At 54.0% G+C, this 17,495-nt stretch overlaps 1 protein-coding gene across 50 annotated transcripts in view; it reads right to left on the reverse strand.

Moving 5' to 3' along the window:
* Positions 1–17,495, reverse strand: part of CAMTA2 (calmodulin binding transcription activator 2) — a 21,188-nt gene continuing 3,693 nt past the window's right edge. For 5 of the 50 annotated variants that reach the window (XM_077969881.1, XM_077969892.1, XM_015118368.3 and 2 more), the window contains 20 exons: positions 16,249–16,316; positions 16,030–16,165; positions 15,362–15,433; positions 14,959–15,112; positions 14,506–14,640; positions 12,964–13,901; positions 11,797–11,923; positions 10,351–10,485; positions 7,029–7,144; positions 6,211–6,395; positions 5,790–5,868; positions 5,394–5,616; positions 4,859–5,163; positions 2,338–2,534; positions 1,905–2,088; positions 1,631–1,702; positions 1,501–1,521; positions 1,149–1,336; positions 901–975; positions 1–827 (listed from right to left, as the gene is read on the reverse strand). In XM_077969881.1, coding sequence (XP_077826007.1) covers positions 764–827; positions 901–975; positions 1,149–1,336; positions 1,501–1,521; positions 1,631–1,702; positions 1,905–2,088; positions 2,338–2,534; positions 4,859–5,163; positions 5,394–5,616; positions 5,790–5,868; positions 6,211–6,395; positions 7,029–7,144; positions 10,351–10,485; positions 11,797–11,923; positions 12,964–13,901; positions 14,506–14,640; positions 14,959–15,112; positions 15,362–15,433; positions 16,030–16,165; positions 16,249–16,316 — 3,474 coding nt within the window. In that variant the 3' untranslated portion in view covers positions 1–763. Of the gene's footprint in view, positions 828–900; positions 976–1,148; positions 1,365–1,500; positions 1,522–1,608; positions 1,703–1,904; positions 2,089–2,337; positions 2,535–4,858; positions 5,164–5,393; positions 5,648–5,769; positions 5,869–6,210; positions 6,396–7,028; positions 7,145–10,350; positions 10,486–11,796; positions 11,924–12,963; positions 13,902–14,505; positions 14,641–14,958; positions 15,113–15,361; positions 15,449–16,029; positions 16,166–16,248; positions 16,317–17,495 lie in introns of all 50 variants that reach the window. The other 45 variants (XR_013405936.1, XR_013405945.1, XR_013405937.1 and 42 more) reach the window with 16 other exon arrangements.

Raw genomic sequence — 17,495 nt, forward strand, 5'->3', positions numbered from 1 at the left:
TGGCTGGTGCAGCGATGTTTAATGGCAATTCGTATAAACCAAGCCCATGCACAAGTAGAAAGTGCCCGTGGAGCCGGCAGGAGGCCCCCGCCGCGCTAGAGAACCACAAGCCCGGCCGTGCAGCCCTCCCCGCGGCGCCTTAAATAGATTCTTCACTATACTCTGTATGTTACAGTATGTACAAGACCCCTCCCCTCGGGGGACGGGGCGGACTCCGCAACGCGTTCCTATGTACACCACCTCCCCTTCGGCCCTGAGGTCGGTGGCCAGAGTCGGGTGATGGGGTAAGACAGGGCCAGAAAGGGAGGAAACAGACGCAAACATGCGGAGTCGGGTGGGGGCACGGTCAGCCCTGAAACACGAGGGGCGTGCGCAGCGAAGGCAGAGGTGGGAACCGAGGCGGATACATTCAGAGACGCGTCGAACAAATAAATAAGGCAAGTCAGGAGGGGGCCGAGTCGGGTGCAGGCAGGAGGAGCTGGGGAGCAGGGGCAGGCAGGGCTCTGGAGGTCACAGCGGAAGATGCAGGTATGTGGGGCGCGGCTCTTCTGGAGCCAGGACCAAAAGAGATGGGGCACGACCAGGAAGGATGAGGAGAGGGGTGTGGGAGCAAGGCATGGGGAGGAGGGAGGAGGCCTACGAAGGGCTCCAACAAAGGTGAACGGGAAAGCTGCCGACAGGGGCTCCCCCTGCCCCAGAAAGCCCTCTCCCTGTTAAGACTGCACGAGGCGTCCCCAGGGTGGTGAGAAAGGCGGTGGCCAGGTCAGGTGGCCAGTCCCGGCTGGGGAAGCCCTTCCAGCTCCTGGTTCTGCTTCAGTTCCCTCATCCTGCAGAGAGAAAGATGGGAGTCAGAGAAGACTGGCGATCAGGACGGCTGGCAGGGGGAGAAGGGATGAGTACCTGTGTCGGCAGCGCCGCAGGAATCTCATGATCTTCCGGGCTGCCTGGTCCTGCTTCTTGGTGAGAAAGGAGCCTCTGGTGAAAGAAAGAAAAGATGGACCTCACAGAACCCCCCAGGCATTGCATGCCTTCGCCCCCCTGGAACCCTACGCGGGGAATGGCAGTGAGGCAAGATGATCAAGAAGATGAATAAGGGGGAATGGCGTGGACACAGTGGGTGGGCACAGAGGGCTGGGGCTGAACCCTACTTGTTGCGGGCAGGCAGGGTGGCCGAAGGCCGGTGGGGAGGGCCGGGCCTGCGGCGGTAGGAGCGGTAGTGCTGCTGGATGAGCACAGCCGCTCGGCGGCTCTGCTGAAATCGCTTCTGTTCATAGTAGCTTCGGAACTTGCTCTGGATCAGGATGGCCGCCTGGGTCATCTTCTTATAGAGTGCAAACTGCAGGGGTGGGGAGGAGGGACAGGGGCTGAAATCGAGGGACAGAGACCCAAAGCCCTGGGGCTCACCCAAGATAGGCTGATGCAAGGCTCTTTCTGTAACCCACGCACTCAAGGAAAATCTGAATCATCACAGACCTCACACTCAGATCTCATGCCTAATACCTTAAGTGCAATCCAGGTCAGCTTGTGGAGAGAGAAGGGGAGTTAGGACTCTGGCAGCATTCTGAAATGGTTAGGCGTGGGTGTGGGTTGGTGGGTTGGTGGGTATGCTTTTGAGGGAGAAGGGTCTCACCTGCTTGTACTTCCGGTAACAGCGCTGGATTACAGCTGCTGCTACCTCCTGCTGCTCCTTCAGCCGCCGGCCCTGAGGGGAGAGAAGTCTCAGCACCTCATAACCCACATAATGGGATATCTGACTTGTCCCTCCAACTTTTCTGGGGTTCCCCTGACCCTTTACCCCATCCAAGGCCTGTCTGCATGACTACTCATCCTCCAAAAGCCCTGGGAGCCCAGTCTCCCCTGACTGGAGATGGTATAGTTCATCCTGAGCCCCCTGTCCCTCTGACCTTGTACTTTCGGAAGGCCGTCTGGATGACTCGGGCCGCCTCATACAGTTCCCGCTGCTCATGATCGGATAATGTCAGCAGGGCAAAATCACTTTCCATCTTGCCACTGGTAGATGCAGAGAGAAACTCTGCCCAGGAGGGTGCTGGAGGGACAGCCAGGCGACCTCGCTCAAAGGGCAGTTCGCTGTAGAGGGCAGGGAAAGAGAGTGTCATGAAGCATTTGAAGTGTCTCCTCTGCTACCTATGGGTGGCTATGAAGGAAGACCACCAGCAAGTGAGTCTGGAGAGTGACTTCAGAGTTCATCAGCCAGTTCAGTTCGCTTCTCCAAGGCCCTGGGGCCTCCGCCAGAATGGAGCTTTGGCTGTGGAAAGCCACCTTTCTCCGTTCCTCCCATCTCTGGAGAATCTGGAGGCTTTGTCCTGAGCTAGTCACCTGGGAGGGGTTGAGCTGGGGAAATGGTCCACATTCTCCAGGTAGCTGGCCAGCCAGGACATGGTCTCACTGAGTCCCACAGCCCCTGTCCGCTCCCGCATTGAGGCTCCAGCCTCAGGCAGCCCCACAAAGTCCTCTCGTTTAATCCGCTCTGGTGTGGCTTCGATGATCTGCTTGGCCAGTGAGATCATGTCCACCTGGATGAAGGGAGAAGCTGAGTGAACCCTTAGGGGCCCCAACTGCCAGCTGTAACCTCCGTCCATTCCTGTCCCGTTCCTTCTCTCCCTGCCAGGCGCTGCTAACCCTGTCTTTCTGGGCCACTGTTCCAGACTCATTCATTGATACTGGTGGGGCTCCCACTTGGGGGTCCCTCCGTGCTGAGATGCTATGGAGAATACAGGATAAAAAGCAGATACTCCCAAGTGGGGATTCAGAAGCTGAACAAATGGAGGACTTGACACCCTTTCAGGCCAACCATCCACTGTCCTACCTGGGCCTGCCCCATGCCAGCTGACTAGCACATGCTCCCCATAGGCTTGGCTGTGCCCACCCCCAACTCCCTTTCAACTCTCCAAGAACCATCCCAACACTTGCCAACTACTGCCCTGATGAATGGCTCCAGTCTGGCCTTTGCTCCAGCCCTGAAGCCTATGCTCCAGTACTTCCTGCTGGACACACTCAACACGGCCTACTTGTGAAGTTCTCTTAAGCTTTTTGTACTTAAAGTGCCACCCACTTACTCCCATTAGTCTCTCTAAACCAGATATGTCCCCAGTCTCTAGCAGAGAAGTACAAGGCTATACTTGAAGATTCACTTTCATTCCACAGACTTTCTTAGCTTTATCATGTGCAAGCCTCCTTCCTGCATCGGATCACTGCCAAATACCCCCATCTTGCCCACCTTACTTCTCCACACAACTCCCAGCTGCCCTCTGTCATCTTGGTTCTCCTAGAACCTTGTCCCTACATGGATCAACAGGTAACTCCTACAAACCAGCTCTAACTGAAAATACTCCCCAGAATTTTCTTTTTTTTTTTTTTGAGACGGGGTCTTGCTCTGTTGCCCAGGCTGGACTGCAGTGGCTGGATCTCAGCTCACTGCAAGCTCCGCCTCCTGGGTTCACGCCATTCTCCTGCCTCAGCCTCCCGAGTAGCTGGGACTACAGGCGCCCGCCACCTCGCCCGGCTAGTTTTTTTTTTTTTTGTATTTTTAGTAGAGACGGGGTTTCACCGTGTTAGCCAGGATGGTCTCGATCTCCTGACCTCATGATCCGCCCGTCTCAGCCTCCCAAAGTGCTGGGATTACAGGCTTGAGCCACCGCGCCCGGCCACTCCCCAGAATTTTCGTTATAGAGACAGGGTTTCTTGCCCAGGCTGGAATGCAATGATAGTCAGCTCACTGCAGCTTCATACTCATGGGCTCAAGGGGTTCTCCTACTTCAGCCTCCCAAGTAGCTACAACTGCAGGTGTGTGCCACCATGCCTACTTTTCAAAAATTACTTTTTGTAGAGATAGGGTCTTGTTATGTTGGCCAGACTGGTCTCAAACCCCTGGCCTCAAGTGATCCTCCCACCTCGTTCTCTAAAGTGCTGGGATTACAGGGGTGAGCGACCGCACCCAGCCAGAATATTTTTTAATGCTTTTTATATTTTAAATCTTACTATTTTGTCCTTTTTTTTTTTTTTTGAGACAGAGTCTCACTCTGTCACCCAGGCTGGAGTGCAGTGGTGCAATCTCAGCTCACTGCAGCCTATGCCTCCCAGGTTCAAGCGATTCTCATGTCTCGGCCTCGCAAGCAGCTGGAATTACAGGCACGTACCACCATGCCCAGTTAGTTTTTTTTTTTTTTTTTTTTTTGAGACGGAGTCTCGCGCTGTCACCCAGGCTGGAGTGCAGTGGCTGGATCTCAGCTCACTGCAAGCTCCGCCTCCCGGGTTCACGCCATTCTCCTGCCTCCGCCTCCCGAGTAGCTGGGACTACAGGCGTCCACCACCTCGGCCGGCTAGTTTTTTGTATTTTTTAGTAGAGACGGGGTTTCACCGTGTTAACCAGGATGGTCTCGATCTCCTGACCTCGTGATCCGCCCGTCTCGGCCTCCCAAAGTGCTGGGATTACAGGCTTGAGCCACCGCGCCCGGCTAGTTTTTGTATCTCTTGTAGAGGTGGGGTTTTGCCATATTGCCCAGGCTGGTCTCAAACTCCCGGCCTGAAGTGATCCACCCGCCTCGGCCACCCAAAGTGCTGGGATTACAGGTGTGAGCCACCCAGTCCGGCCAAAAAAAATTTTTTTTCCACCATCTGAATTGTGGGATCAGCCAGAATTTTTAACCTCCACTGCCTCATGACTTCCAAGTCACATGGTCTGAAAGGAGCTAAGCAAAAGGCTACCTTGCCTGTCCCAAAATGAAGTAAATGGGTCCTTCCTAAACTGAAGCCAGACTTTGATTCTGCTTCATGGAAGTCGGCCTCACCCTACCTACTCCACTTCTAGCCCCTATAACTCCATCGACAGAAGCAGTACCGGGATCACATCCACAGCCTGTGGGCTGTCGGCGTCCTCTGGAGCGGCCCCATCATCTGAGGCTGGTGGGAGGGCGGGAGGGGAGGACACGGGCCCCTTGGAGTTGGTAGCCTCATAGTCCATGAGGAGTAGGGGGGCCTCTGGGACACCAGAGGAAAGCTGGCCTGGGGCCATATCCTCCATAGTCATCTCAGAGGCTGGCAGAGGTGCAGGTGGGGGACTGCCATCTGGGGCACTAGAATAGGCTGATGTGACAGAGAAGGTGCCATCCGACAGCTCCGAGGGTGAGGAGACACTGCTCAGACCTGTGTGGGGAGGGAAGAGAGTCAGGGCAGCAGGAGCCACGGCCATCCCTCGATCGAGTCTCCTGCCTCCGCCATCCTGTTATCGGTCTCCCTGTCTGTCCTTGCTTCTGTTACCTCATCCCTGCCTCTGTGGTTTGTCTCCTCTTTTACTCGTTTCCCACCCTTTGGCTTTGCCCTGGCCTTGCCTCCTACCCACATCCCTCTCTCCAAAAGATTAGGGCCACCCTCACCAGTGTCTGGGCTGGAGGAGGGTGGTGATAGGGCAAGTGGGGGCTCCACCGAAGCCTCTTGTCTCTGTAGTTCCTCAAGGCAGCGGGCAAGGCGCACATGACCCCGGGAATGAGCCACAGACAATGGCAGACGGCCCAGAGAGTCGGGAATGCTCAGTGCCTGTCGGTTCCAACGGAAAAGGAGCACAGCAGCTTCCAGGTGTCCCAAGGCACAAGCCCACATCTGAGGAAGGGGGCAGGACAGGAGGTGGAGGCTGAGTCCCGGGGCTCTTCCTCCAGTAGTCAGGTCTTCAGACCCCAGCCCACCCCACTCCCTGCATTCCTCAGGATCTTCCTTTTCAAGGGCGGTTCCCATTGCCCAGTGCCCCATGTGCACTCAGGAATTGTCATCCTCACCAGAGGGGTGCAAGAGAAATGATCCACGTTGAGCGGGTCAACCTCTTGCTCTAAGTCCAAGCTTCCAGTCTCCACACTCCTGGAGGGTTTGGGAGAGAGACAGCGGAGCCCAATGAGGGAGGAAGTGGGCAAAGTAAGAACATAAGAAGTAAAGGCACTAGGAGGCAACCTGTACAGGGCCGGTGGGAAAAGGCAGTCAGGGACACTAGTTTAAGGAGGTCAAGAAGTCAAAGTGTCTTAAATCAGGATATGAAAGTTCCCCAAAATGTAAGTCCTCTCCCAGCCCCCTCCCTTCCCACAATGACCCCAGCTCCCGCTTGGTAGGGCCCCAGGTCCTCCAGTTCCTCTTCAGTCCCTCTTCAGTCCCCTGACACTTCTGTCCCAGAGGCTGCCCAGCCCTCACCCAGCTGCCCTTGCTCACCGCCACTGGCTCAGGGTCTCGATGAGGCGGGCATAGCCCTGGGCAGCAGCCAGGTGCAGAAGGCTCATGCCCCGGAAGGGGCTTCCGTGGGCCAGACGTTCAGGACCCTTCCAGGTGGAGCGTGGGATCATGCTTTCTACCAAGACCACTACCCGTGCCTCGAACCCAGGCCCCTGGCCTTCATCCTGTGACATACACACTCTTAGGCAGAGACCCAGGTATCTGCTCCCCTGGCTTGGGATGGCCTTGGCCACCTCACATCTGTCCTCCCAGCTTCGAATTTTACCCCCTCCCCACGCGTCCCACTCTAGGATCCCATCAGTTAAAGTTCCTGTGTGGCCTCAGTGACTCCTGCTCCCATAGCCGCTTCCTCCGGCCCATCCAGCAGCCAGAGCTCACACAATCTTGCCCACGTGCCTTCCCATCAGCTCAGATGAGTGCCATATTCACACATGGCTTCTTCCCCTCAGAAGCCAGAGCCTTCTCTGAGCAGTTCCACAGCCCTCTTCTTTCAGAAACTTGGGACCCACTGCGATCTAAGCCCCAAAATGCTCCTGACCCCTCCCCCGCCCTCTCCTTCACCTCCACCCTTCTTCCGACCAGAAATAGTCTGAAGCCCGTCATGCCAAGAGGATGCCCAGAATAGCCACTCTATCCATGAGGTGGGGATGGGAACGGGGTGACGTCAGGGAGAGGGAAGACAGGCTGAGGAGGCTGGGGACAGGGGAGGGAGGAGAGCCACGGGTGCCAGACATTTTCTTCAGCTGCATCCTCCCCCTGCTTCCCACCATAGACCACCTCCCTCCTCACAGAAGTACCTGAACTGGAGGAGCGTCAGGACCCCGGCAAGGCGCCTGCCCAGCTGCTGCGATCTCTGCCATCCGCTTCTCCATCTGCTCCAGTCGCTCTAGTATGGACATCCGGAACTGGTTGTCTGAGGGGGAACGGGTGTGGGAGGCTGAGTGGGCAGAGTCTAGGTGATGCCCTGAACACCAAAAGTAGACTTGTCCCAAGATCTGGGGATGAGGACATAGAACCATATTCTTTTATCTTCCCCAAAACAGCACCTCCTTTACCCCAATAAAGCCCATCAGGACTCAGTCCTTAAGCTAGGGCTGTGAATACTGCCCACTGACCTAGAACCCGGATCTGGAACCAAAACTGTTTCCTTCAAGGTACAGAGGTAGTAGGAATTCCCAGATGGCCATCCAGCCTTCTGCTATCCCAAATCCCATGCATACACACTCTTCCCCCCAGCCTTTTCCTGCGTAAAACGTTCCATCAGTTTTTGCAGCAGACACTACCTTTGTCCCCCATGGTGAAGGTGAAGGATTCCAGGGTCCCTCCTCTGTAATAACCACTGCCCCAAAGAGCTCAGGGACTGTGATTTGAAAAGCACCTCTCCCTCCTCCCAGCCCCCTGCAGCTGTCCACAAAGATGATGGTGGGGGAGGGAAGGTGACAGAGATGGATAGCCATGTCCATTTCTCCTCCTCCTCCTTCTGCCCCCCATACACAAATACACAAACACACACATATGCACAGACACACACATCCCCCCAAGCTATATGTGTCCCGGCCTGAGATCAAACAAGGACAAGAAGGGGAGGTGGGAGGGGATCAGAGCCACAGGAAAACAGACACAGAGAAACAAGGTGAAGGTTGGAGATGTTCTGAAATGCCAGGATAGAAGGGGATGAAGGTACACAGGTGATAGTAAGGGAGGAGGACAGAGAATGATTAACAGAAACCCAAGTAAAACAAAGGGAGGAGAGAGAGCAAAAAAGATCAAGTGAAGGAGAATAGAGAAAGGACAAAGGAGGGCTAGGGGAAAGTGCCAAACAAGCAGTAAGAAAGGATGATCAAAGAGAGGCAAGTTAAGATGTTGGTTCAAGAAGAAATGGAAAGAAGAGGGATGGAAGAGACTCATAGGAGAGATGGTAAAATGCAGATTAGACAGGGACAGAGAAATAAGGTAATGAACAGTCACAGGGCAGGACAGAGACAGCACAGGACTGAGAGACCTGGCCAGAGCCCAAGGTAGGCAGACTCAAGTCAGAGACAAGCAACCCAGCACACACGCAGGCTTTGTGTGGGCGCCAGCTCCAAGGCCGAGGCAAAACTAGGGACCAGAGCTCCGGAGAGAAAAGTAAGGACAGAGAGAGACTAAGATAACACAGACGGCCGCAGAACTGAGAGGAACCAAGAGGCACCAACAAAGACACCAAGAGGAAGACAGGGAGAAAAGCAAACCTTGAGAAAGCAGCAGGTGCAGACGGAAACAGTGCTCAAGGCCACGAGAGAGATAACCAGTAACAGGAACAAAAACAATCCCAGATTTAAATAAATACACACACATATATGTACATGTATGCGTGTGCCTCTGTGTTTGTGTTAGTACACCATGTTATTAGCAATGGATATCACTGAGAAGTAGTAGTATAGGAAATTTTTCTTTTCTTTTTTTTTTTTGAGATGAAGTCTCGCTCTGTCGCCCAGGCTGCAGTGCAGTGGTGCGATCTCAGCTCACTGCAACCTCCGCCTCCCAGGTTCAAGCAGTCATCCTGTCTTGACCTCCCAAGTAGCTGGGACTACAGGCACCCGCCACCACGCCTGGCTAACTTTTGCATTTTTAGTGGAGATAGGGTTTCACCATATTGGTCAGGCTTGTCTCAAACTCCTGACCTCAGGTGATCCATCTGCTCTGGCCCCACAGAGTGCTGGGATTACAAGTGTGAGCCACCAGGCCCAGTCGGAATTTTTATTTTCTATTTTGTGCTTTTGTGTAATTTCTGAATTTCCATTAATGAACGCATCTTTATAATCAGAAGAGGAAAAACAATAGAAATTTAAAGATGTAACTACAGCTGGGTGTGGTGGCTCACGCCTGTAATCCCAACACTTTGGGAGGCTGAGCGGGGCGGATTGCTTGAGGTCAGGAGTTCGAGACCAGCCTGACCAAATAGAGAACCCTGTCTCTACTAAAAATACAAAAAATTAGCCAGGCGTGGGGGTGGGCGCCTGTAATCCCAGCTACTCGGGAGGCTGAGGCAGGAGGATCACTTGAACCCCCGGAGGTGGAGGTTGCAGTGAGCTGAGATCATGCCATTGCAGTCCAGCCTGGGAGACAGAGCGAGACTCTGTCTCAAAAAAGAAGAGAAAAATAAATAATAAATATATAAACTTGTGCATAGCACCTATATATTGCTCTAGACACTGTCCCTGCCCTGCCTGTTGACCTTCCTTGTCTAGATTCCACCCTTTGGGATGGAGGGCAGGTCAAGAACTGGTATAAAGGCCAGGCGTGGTGGCTCACGCCTGTAATCCCAGCACTTTGGGAGGACGAGGCGGGCGGATCATAAGGTCAGGAGCTCGAGACCATCCTGGCTAACACGGTGAAACCCCGTCTCTATTAAAAATACAAAAAAAAAAAAAGAAATTAGCCGGGCGTGGTGGCGGGCACCTGTAGTCCCAGCTACTCCGGAGGCTGAGGCGGGAGAATGGCGTGAACCCAGGAGGTGGAGCTTGCAGTGAGCTGAGATGATGCCACTGCACTCCAGCCTGGGTGACAGAGCGAGACTCGGTCTCAAAAAAAAAAAAAGAACTGGTATAAAAATGACCCCAAGATTTATGGGGAAGAGGAGGTGAGGGAAGTTTGCTGCCACATTTAGAAATCACTAATGAAGGGCCGGGCGCGGTGGCTTCACGCCTGTAATCCCAGCACTTTGGGAGGCTGAGGCGGGCGGATCATCTGAGGTTGGGAGTTTGAGACCAGCCTGACCAACATGGAGAAACCCCGTCTCTACTAAAAACACAAAAAAATTAGCCAGGCATGGTGGCACATGCCTGTAATCTCAGCTACTCTGGAGGCTGAGGCAGGAGAATCGCTTGAACCCGGGAGGCGGAGGTTGCAGTGAGCCAAGATTGCGCCATTGCACTCCAGCCTGGGCAACAAGAGCGAAACTCAGCCTCAAAAAAAAAAGAGAGAGAGACCACTAATGAAACAGGAATTGGAAAAAAAAAAAAAAGAATGGTAAAGTTGGGGCTCATTGGTGGTCACCTGAACCCTGAGGGGTCTAGGAGCATGTCATGCTCGAAGGCTGTGGGCCCGATACTTGGGGTCAGAGGGCTAGGTACTCACCGTCCAGTGACAGCCAGTCAAGTTGAGTACTAGGCAGAGACAGGAATCGGCGAGCTCGATACTCAAAGAGCACAGAAGCAGAAAGGGGCCCCTCCCGCCCTGCCACCTGCAAAGACACCAGCCCTACCTCGTGGGCTGGAGAGGGCAGGATCAGCGAGAAGGGCTCTCTTTGCCTGGCTCCTTCTCTGGCTACCTGGGTCAGCCATAGACAATTATTCCACAGCTATTTCCCCTACTGCCCTGCTGTGGGCCAAGAGGCCCCTGGCTTCGGTGGCCTTGGCACTAACTAAGAAGGGAGTCCATTTGTTTGAGAACTTAATACATACTGTGGGCCAGAGAGCCCTTGGATTCTAGACCCTGTAGTTGAAGATATTTGTTATTCAGCAAGAAGGTTTGGAAACTGAGGGTCAAGAGACTAATTATGAACAATTTGATGTTGGAAAATCCTCTTGATTCCTGGATCAGAGTCCAGAAGTTACGACCTTGTTGCTGAGATGGAGGAAAGGGGAGCTCGCTGCTCATAAACAGTGTCCAGTGGCCATAAGGATGGAACCAGCAGGCCCTGATCCTAAGACCAGGTGCTGAGACTTTTTCTCCCAGTCCCCAGATTCTCTGGTCTCATCCCCTTTCCATCCACACATGCTGGATGCCGCCGTAGAGACTGGGGGCGAACACACTCACAGACGGCAAAGCTGCCAACCTCTCACTTTGGTGGTCCTTGAGGTCCCCTAGTAAGGCTGATTTTTGAGTGGAGGGTAAGGGCAAGGCTGGTGGCAAAAGGGCAGAGATGAACCTTGGCAATGAAGTCTAGACCAGTGCTGTCGAAAAGAACATTTCTGCAGTGACAAAAATGTTCTATGTCGTCACTATCCAACAGGGTAACACCAGCCACCTGTGGCTACTGAGCACTTGGAATGTGGTCAGTGAGACTGGGGAAGTCAATTTTAAGTATTCTTTAGCTTTAATTAAATAGGCTCATGTGGCTAATGGCTACCATACTGGACACCACAGTTCTAAAAGCCAATGTCCTTCAGTCCCAAGACTGGTTAGAGGACACCCACATGTCTTCTTTCTCCTTCCCCCGGGAGTGGAGTGGGAGACTCTGGCTCTAACTAGGCCAGAAAGCCTGGACGGACATTAGAAATCCCTTTGGTCAATGCCTAACCCTACAGGAGGGGAGGCCAAGGACCTCAGGAAGGATCAGAGTTATCTGAGGTCACTGGTTGGCTAAGGAGTAGATTTCTTGGACCAGAACCTAGATCTGACACCTAAGTCCAGGCTCTTCTGCCTGCTGGGAGAGCATGGGGCTCAACCTCAGGACTGCATGAAGTCCTTGTGCTCTCAAAACAACCCATTCGTTCCCAGTGCTTTCTGGAAGCCTGGAAGTCCTGATCTATCCTAACTGCCCACGTCAGTCCCTCCCCCTACAGTTCCCAATCCTCATACCGGGACAGTAGCAGCGTAAGACACCAGGCTGGACAAGTGAGGCTGGTACTGCGATGTGATCAAACACACAGGAGTAATGCTCGGCGGCCTCGGTCCAAGGACCTGTGATGAGCACCTTGACCCCACCCTGCAGACAGAAGTCAGAGACCATGTGACTGGAGTTGGATGTTCATCCACTCCCTCATTCATGTATTCAGACCCTTATAGGGTATGGCAGGTCCTGTGCTAGAGCCTGGGGGTACAGGGATAGACAGGACCCAGTGGGGTGAGGTCAGTCAGTCTATCCCTCCCCAACATTCCTGCTCAGTGGTTGCCTGGTCTCTACCTGAATCTGCCAGCAACTGGGAATTCAGGGCCTCCCCCAAAGCTACCACAGAGCTGTCACCAGAAGGAAGTTCTGTTCTTGGTCTAATTCACCCCCACTGCAGTTCCTCCTTTCCCTCTCAAAGGCAGCACAAAACAGAACTTCTGCACTGCTGAAGACAGTCTTTCAGCTACTCAAAGTCTGCAGTCACATGCCTGATCTTTCTTTTCTTCTCCAGGTTGCACAGCCCCAGTTCCCTACCCCTGAAAACAGTCAGGAAGGGAATGAGGTCCCACGAGACTCCAGAAACCGTGCTAACACGTGAAAGGGAGAGGAACAGAAAAAACGTTAAGTTGCTGAGGACTCTGGAAACAGGAAAGCAGCTTCACTCTACGTAAAAAAGAGATTGGCGCCCGGGCGCGGTAGCTCACGCCTGTGATCCCAGCACTTTGGGAGGCCAAGGCAGGCAATCACCTGAGGTCAGGAGTTCGAGACCAGCCTGGCCAACATGATGAAACCCTGTCTCTACTAAAAATACAAAAATTAGCCAGGCGGGGTGGCGGGCACCTATAATCCCAGCTACTCAGGAGGCTGAGGCAGGAAAATCATTTGAACCCAGGTGGTGGAGGCTGCAGTGAGCCGAGATCGTGCCATTGCTCTCCAGCCTGGGCCTCAGGGTGAGACTCCTTCTCAAAAAGAAAAAAAAAGACAGGGATTGGATAGAGAACTAAGTAAAGCCTAAGAAGCCATGAAAACTGAGGGAAACTAGGTTACAGACCACGGGGTAAGCATTCATACAATTTGTTTTGGGCAGTCAGAAAACAAATGGGAGGGAGAAGGGAGGAGATAAGCCTGAGCCTCACCTCTGGGTAGGACCACTCTGGGGAGAAGTCTGTGATGGTGCTAAGAGCAGGAGAGAGCTGGGGGGTTGGAGCAGGGATGCTTGCAGCTTCCTCACTGATGAGTTCTCCCATAAGGTCTGGGAATGATGAAAGACTGAAGGGCTCCAGTTCGCTGGCCCCAACAGGTCCTCCAAACAAGGCCTCTCCTCTTCCTACCCTGCTTGATGGCTCCAAGGGGGCAGGTGAGGGTGGGGGTGAGGGAGGGGGTGAAGGTATGGGTGGGGCAGCCCCCTGACCCTTGAGCTCCTCCCCACTGTCATCATCTTGGATGAAGAAGCAGTTTCCTCTTCTCCCACCTGCTCCCGACTGTGGTGGGGGACCCCGAGCAGCTGCCTGGGGCTCCAGGGCAGCAGCAGGCTCTAGGGCAGAACAGGGGGTATGAGCGGCCTCTGCCTCGGGGAAGTCTGGGCTTACTCCCTGCCCCCCTCCATATGTCTGGCCCCTCTGGGGGCTGTTGAGAAAACGATCAGGGTCAAAGGCAGGACTGGGAGGAGCCGGTGGGGCAGAAGGCTCAGTGCCTACAACCACCGCCAGACTCATGGAAGGCCTAGGATCAGCCTGGGGAGCCAAGTGCCTGGTGGGCGTCAGGCCCCCAGCCCGCTGCTCCAGTCCTGTCAGGAGGAGGATAGCCGTGCCTCCTCTTGAAGAACCCCCTCGAGAAGTGGGTGGGCTAGGTCTGATTTCCAGGGGCTCTGCAAATCCCGATGAGGAGGAAGAAGAGGAAGAAGATGGGGAGGTGTGTGCCTTAGGGAGCTCTGGGGGAAGTGGGGTTATCAGCGGAGGAGGCTCTGGGGGGTGAGTGTGGGGGACAGAGGTCAGGGTTAAAGCTCGGGGCTCCACTTTGGGAGAGATGATGCGGTGTTTCGTGCTGCTGCATTTGTGGGTAAGGCTCCCAGAACCTGGAGTGGAGAGGAGTAGGAAGGAGAGAAGGTAAGACACATCATTCCGTACCCTTCTCTACCTCGAAGCCCTCAGAAGTATTTCCTGGTACATCCCTATAAACCAGAGGTGTAATACTGATTGTAGCCACTGGGAGGCATGAGAAATGTCTGTTCTCTACCCCTACCCTTTATTGCCCCTCCCCCTCTCTATTTCCCCCCAGAACAAGCAAAACCAGAGGAACACCGCAGAGGAAAACTGAGGGCTTGGGAGAGTAGCTAAAAGCCAACGGTAAAGGCATAGGAAAAGGACAAAAGAACAGAACCAAGGGGGTGCCAACTAGGAGGAAGGCTAAGGCTGAGTGTCCTTGGTGGTACTGAGGTGACAGGGATTGCTGAAGGTAGAAGACAAGAAGGGCAGAGGCTGCCAGGACAGCTGAGTGCCAGGCTGCAGCCAGTGTGCACCCAGATGGGAACATCTCTGTTCATCTGGCTCATCTTTCTGGGACATGCAAAAGACTTGCAAATCAGCATGCAAATCCCATCAAGACGGATATCCCCCTGGCTTGCGTAAGAGCAGGGTGGCTTGGTGGGAAGACAGCCAAAAGGTCAGGGAGTAACTTACCAAGTCCCCCACTGCAGAGGCAGGCGTGGGTTCGGGGCGCAGGCTTGGTTGGGTGGGTGTCTAAAATCTGCTGCACCAGCTGTTCTACAGAGAACTCCTCTGTTCCATTCCCACAGCTCCACTTGATGCCATGAACTAGAGAAGTTAGGGGGAAGTGCTGTGGGACCCCCACGAAACAGGCCCCAGAGTACCTTGATGGCTCCTCCAAGCACCTGACACGCTTCAAGACTTCTGGCCAGGTGAACAGAGGCCAGCAGCCTCAAGACTGCTCAGACATGTCGCTTTAGTCCTTTCTCCGTATTCTAATACCTGAGAACACGCCAGGAATCCTAGCACCCTCCCAGCTTGGAGGGAGACAATCAGCCCTCAGGCTTTGGGTCCAGAACCATGGCCCCGCTGGGAGCCCTGTTTCTACTCTCCCCTTGGAGCTCTATCCCCACCCTGCTGCCTTACACATGGGCTTCAGCTGTCCCAACAACTCCTCCCGGGACCACTTCAGCCACTCTCGACGGTCGCTGCTGATGGAACAAAAGATGGGGCTGCAGCCCTTTCCACAGTCCTCCAGGGCTGGGACGTTCAGGTAGTGCACAAGGACGATGTCAGGGTTCTGAGAGCATAAGGGGACACACAGAGCCATGGGGTCCTGAGGTCCAGGGGCTCAGCTTCCTAATCCTCACTTCTTCCTGGGCACCCTCCTAACCTCACCCCCAATTTCTGACTCTCTCCATCCCCAAGCCCCTTTCTCTTCTTCCCAGGCTCCTTTCCTCACTCAGAACTTAGTCATCCTTTCACTTCCTTCTTTCAGACCCTCAAACAACCAGGAAGACTGTGGCTCCCTGGGCTCTTCCGTCCTTACCTGGAGCAGCCAGTAGCAGCGCCGATGGAATGTGGGGACGATGGAAGAGTGAACGTAGCAGCCATAGAGACACTGCCAGGAGACAGGCTGGGGTGGGGGGAGGGCTAGTCTGCTCCCCAACTCTTCCTCTGTTCAGTCCCTTTGCAGGAATCCCAATCTTTCCACCAGTTCCTCTTCAACCCTTCCCCCACCCTCGCCCCCACCTAGTCCCCATCCCTTTTGAAGCCCAGCAGCCCTGAGTCATACATGAGCAGTGGGGCTGGGGCCTTACAGTGAAGACCAGATTTGAGATATGGGACTATCTAGAAACCAGAGGGCAGAGCAAGAACGCATCTGAGATGAGGGGCAGTGATCTGGGGAAGAGAAACCTGTGCTGACAGCATCACTGCTGGGATCCCTGAGGGAAACACAAGAGCAGTGAGGGGCCTGGGCATCAGTGTTCCGGAAGGGAGGCACGGCCTACAGCCTGGAGAGTTGAGTCGTGGAGGGAAATGGGAAGTGGAGAGTGGCCAAAGCAATGTCAGCCGACCCAGAGTGAGTGAGAAGGGAAGAGTAACTGGGTGGGGGCTGAGGTGGACAATGCCACTAAGCCCTGGTAGGGCTAGAGTCCAGCTAAGGGTGGAGGAGGGCAGGCTCGGGAAGATGAGCTGAATGTCTGACTCTCTTACCTCCATGCCCTGGACCTTCAGCTTCATGTGGTCCTCTCGGGTGGTCTTCCCATCCTTCCGCTTCTTCCAGAGGTAACCGTCCTTCCGATATTTCACCTTCTTGCGATTGTAGAGGATGATGGAGCCATTCTGAGGCCTGTGAAGGGAAGGGTTGCCCTGGAATTCTGTGAACAGAACCCAGGACCCCTGCCACTCCCCCACGTTCTCAAACTTTCTCACCTTGTCTTTGGGGCACAAGACAGCCACTCATCATGCTTCTCAAAGGTGATCAGGTAGGATGCAATCTCCTGTAGAAGAGTAGGCACTCAGGTGGGTGTCTCCTTCATAGTCTCAGCCTGGCCTCTTGGTCATCCTGTCAGTGTCTCTCTCTGCTGAATTGTGGCAGCTAGTGGAGGATGCTTCTAGGTATCTGGACCCAGCAAGACCCACTGCCCTCCTAAGAACCCCTCTTTTGTCCTAAGACAAAAGTCTAACATTTTATCCTTCCCTTACTCCCACCTGGGGCCTTTATCTTGGGGGCAGGCCCACATTCTTCATTGTCCACTCATCATACTGTGAATTATTTTACTCTCCAAAAATCTCATTTCTGTGCCCCTTGCTTTTTTTTTTTCTTTTCTTTTCTTTTCTTTTGAGATGGAGTTTCACTCTTGTTGCCCAGGCTGGAGTGCAATGGCGCAATCTCAGCTCACTGCAACCTCTGCCTCCCAGGTTCAAGCAGTTCTCCTGCCTCAGCCTCCCAAGTAGCTGGGATTATAGGCATGCGCCACCACACCCGGGTAATTTTGTTGTTTGTTTTGTTTTGTTTTGTTTTGTTTTGAGTAGAGATGGGGTTTCTCCACATTGCTCAGGCTGATCTCGAACTTCCGACCTCAGGTGATCCACCCGCCTTGGCCTCCCAAAGTGCTGGGATTATAGGCGTCAGCCACCACGCTTGGCCTCTGTGCCCCTTCCTAACAAAAAATTTCAGTAGTTTGACACTGCCAGGAATTTCAGATTCTTTTATTGATTGATTGATTGATTGACTGAGACAGAGTCTCGCTCTGTCGCCCAGGCTGGAGTGCAGTGGCGTGATCTCAGCTCACTGCAAGCTCTGCCTCCCGGGTTCACACCATTCTCCTGCCTCAGCCTCCCGAGTAGCTGGGACCACAGGCACCTGCCACCACGCCTGGCTAATTTTTTGTATTTTTAGTAGAGACAGGGTTTCACCGTGTTAACCAGGCTGGTCTCGATCACCTGACCTCATGATCCGCCTGCCTCGGCCTCCCAAAGTGCTGGGATTACAGGCATGAGCCACCGTGCCTGGCAGGAATTTCAGATTCTTTAATTTTTTTTTTTTTTTCTTTTTTTTTGAGACGGAGTCTCACTCTGTCGCCCAGGCTGGAGTGCAATGGCCGGATCTCAGCTCACTGCAAGCTCAGCCTCCTGGGTTTACGCCATTCTCCTGCCTCAGCCTCCTGAGGAGCTGG

This window comes from Macaca mulatta, chromosome 16, assembly GCF_049350105.2.
Source record: "Macaca mulatta isolate MMU2019108-1 chromosome 16, T2T-MMU8v2.0, whole genome shotgun sequence".
Taxonomy (NCBI): domain Eukaryota; kingdom Metazoa; phylum Chordata; class Mammalia; order Primates; family Cercopithecidae; genus Macaca; species Macaca mulatta.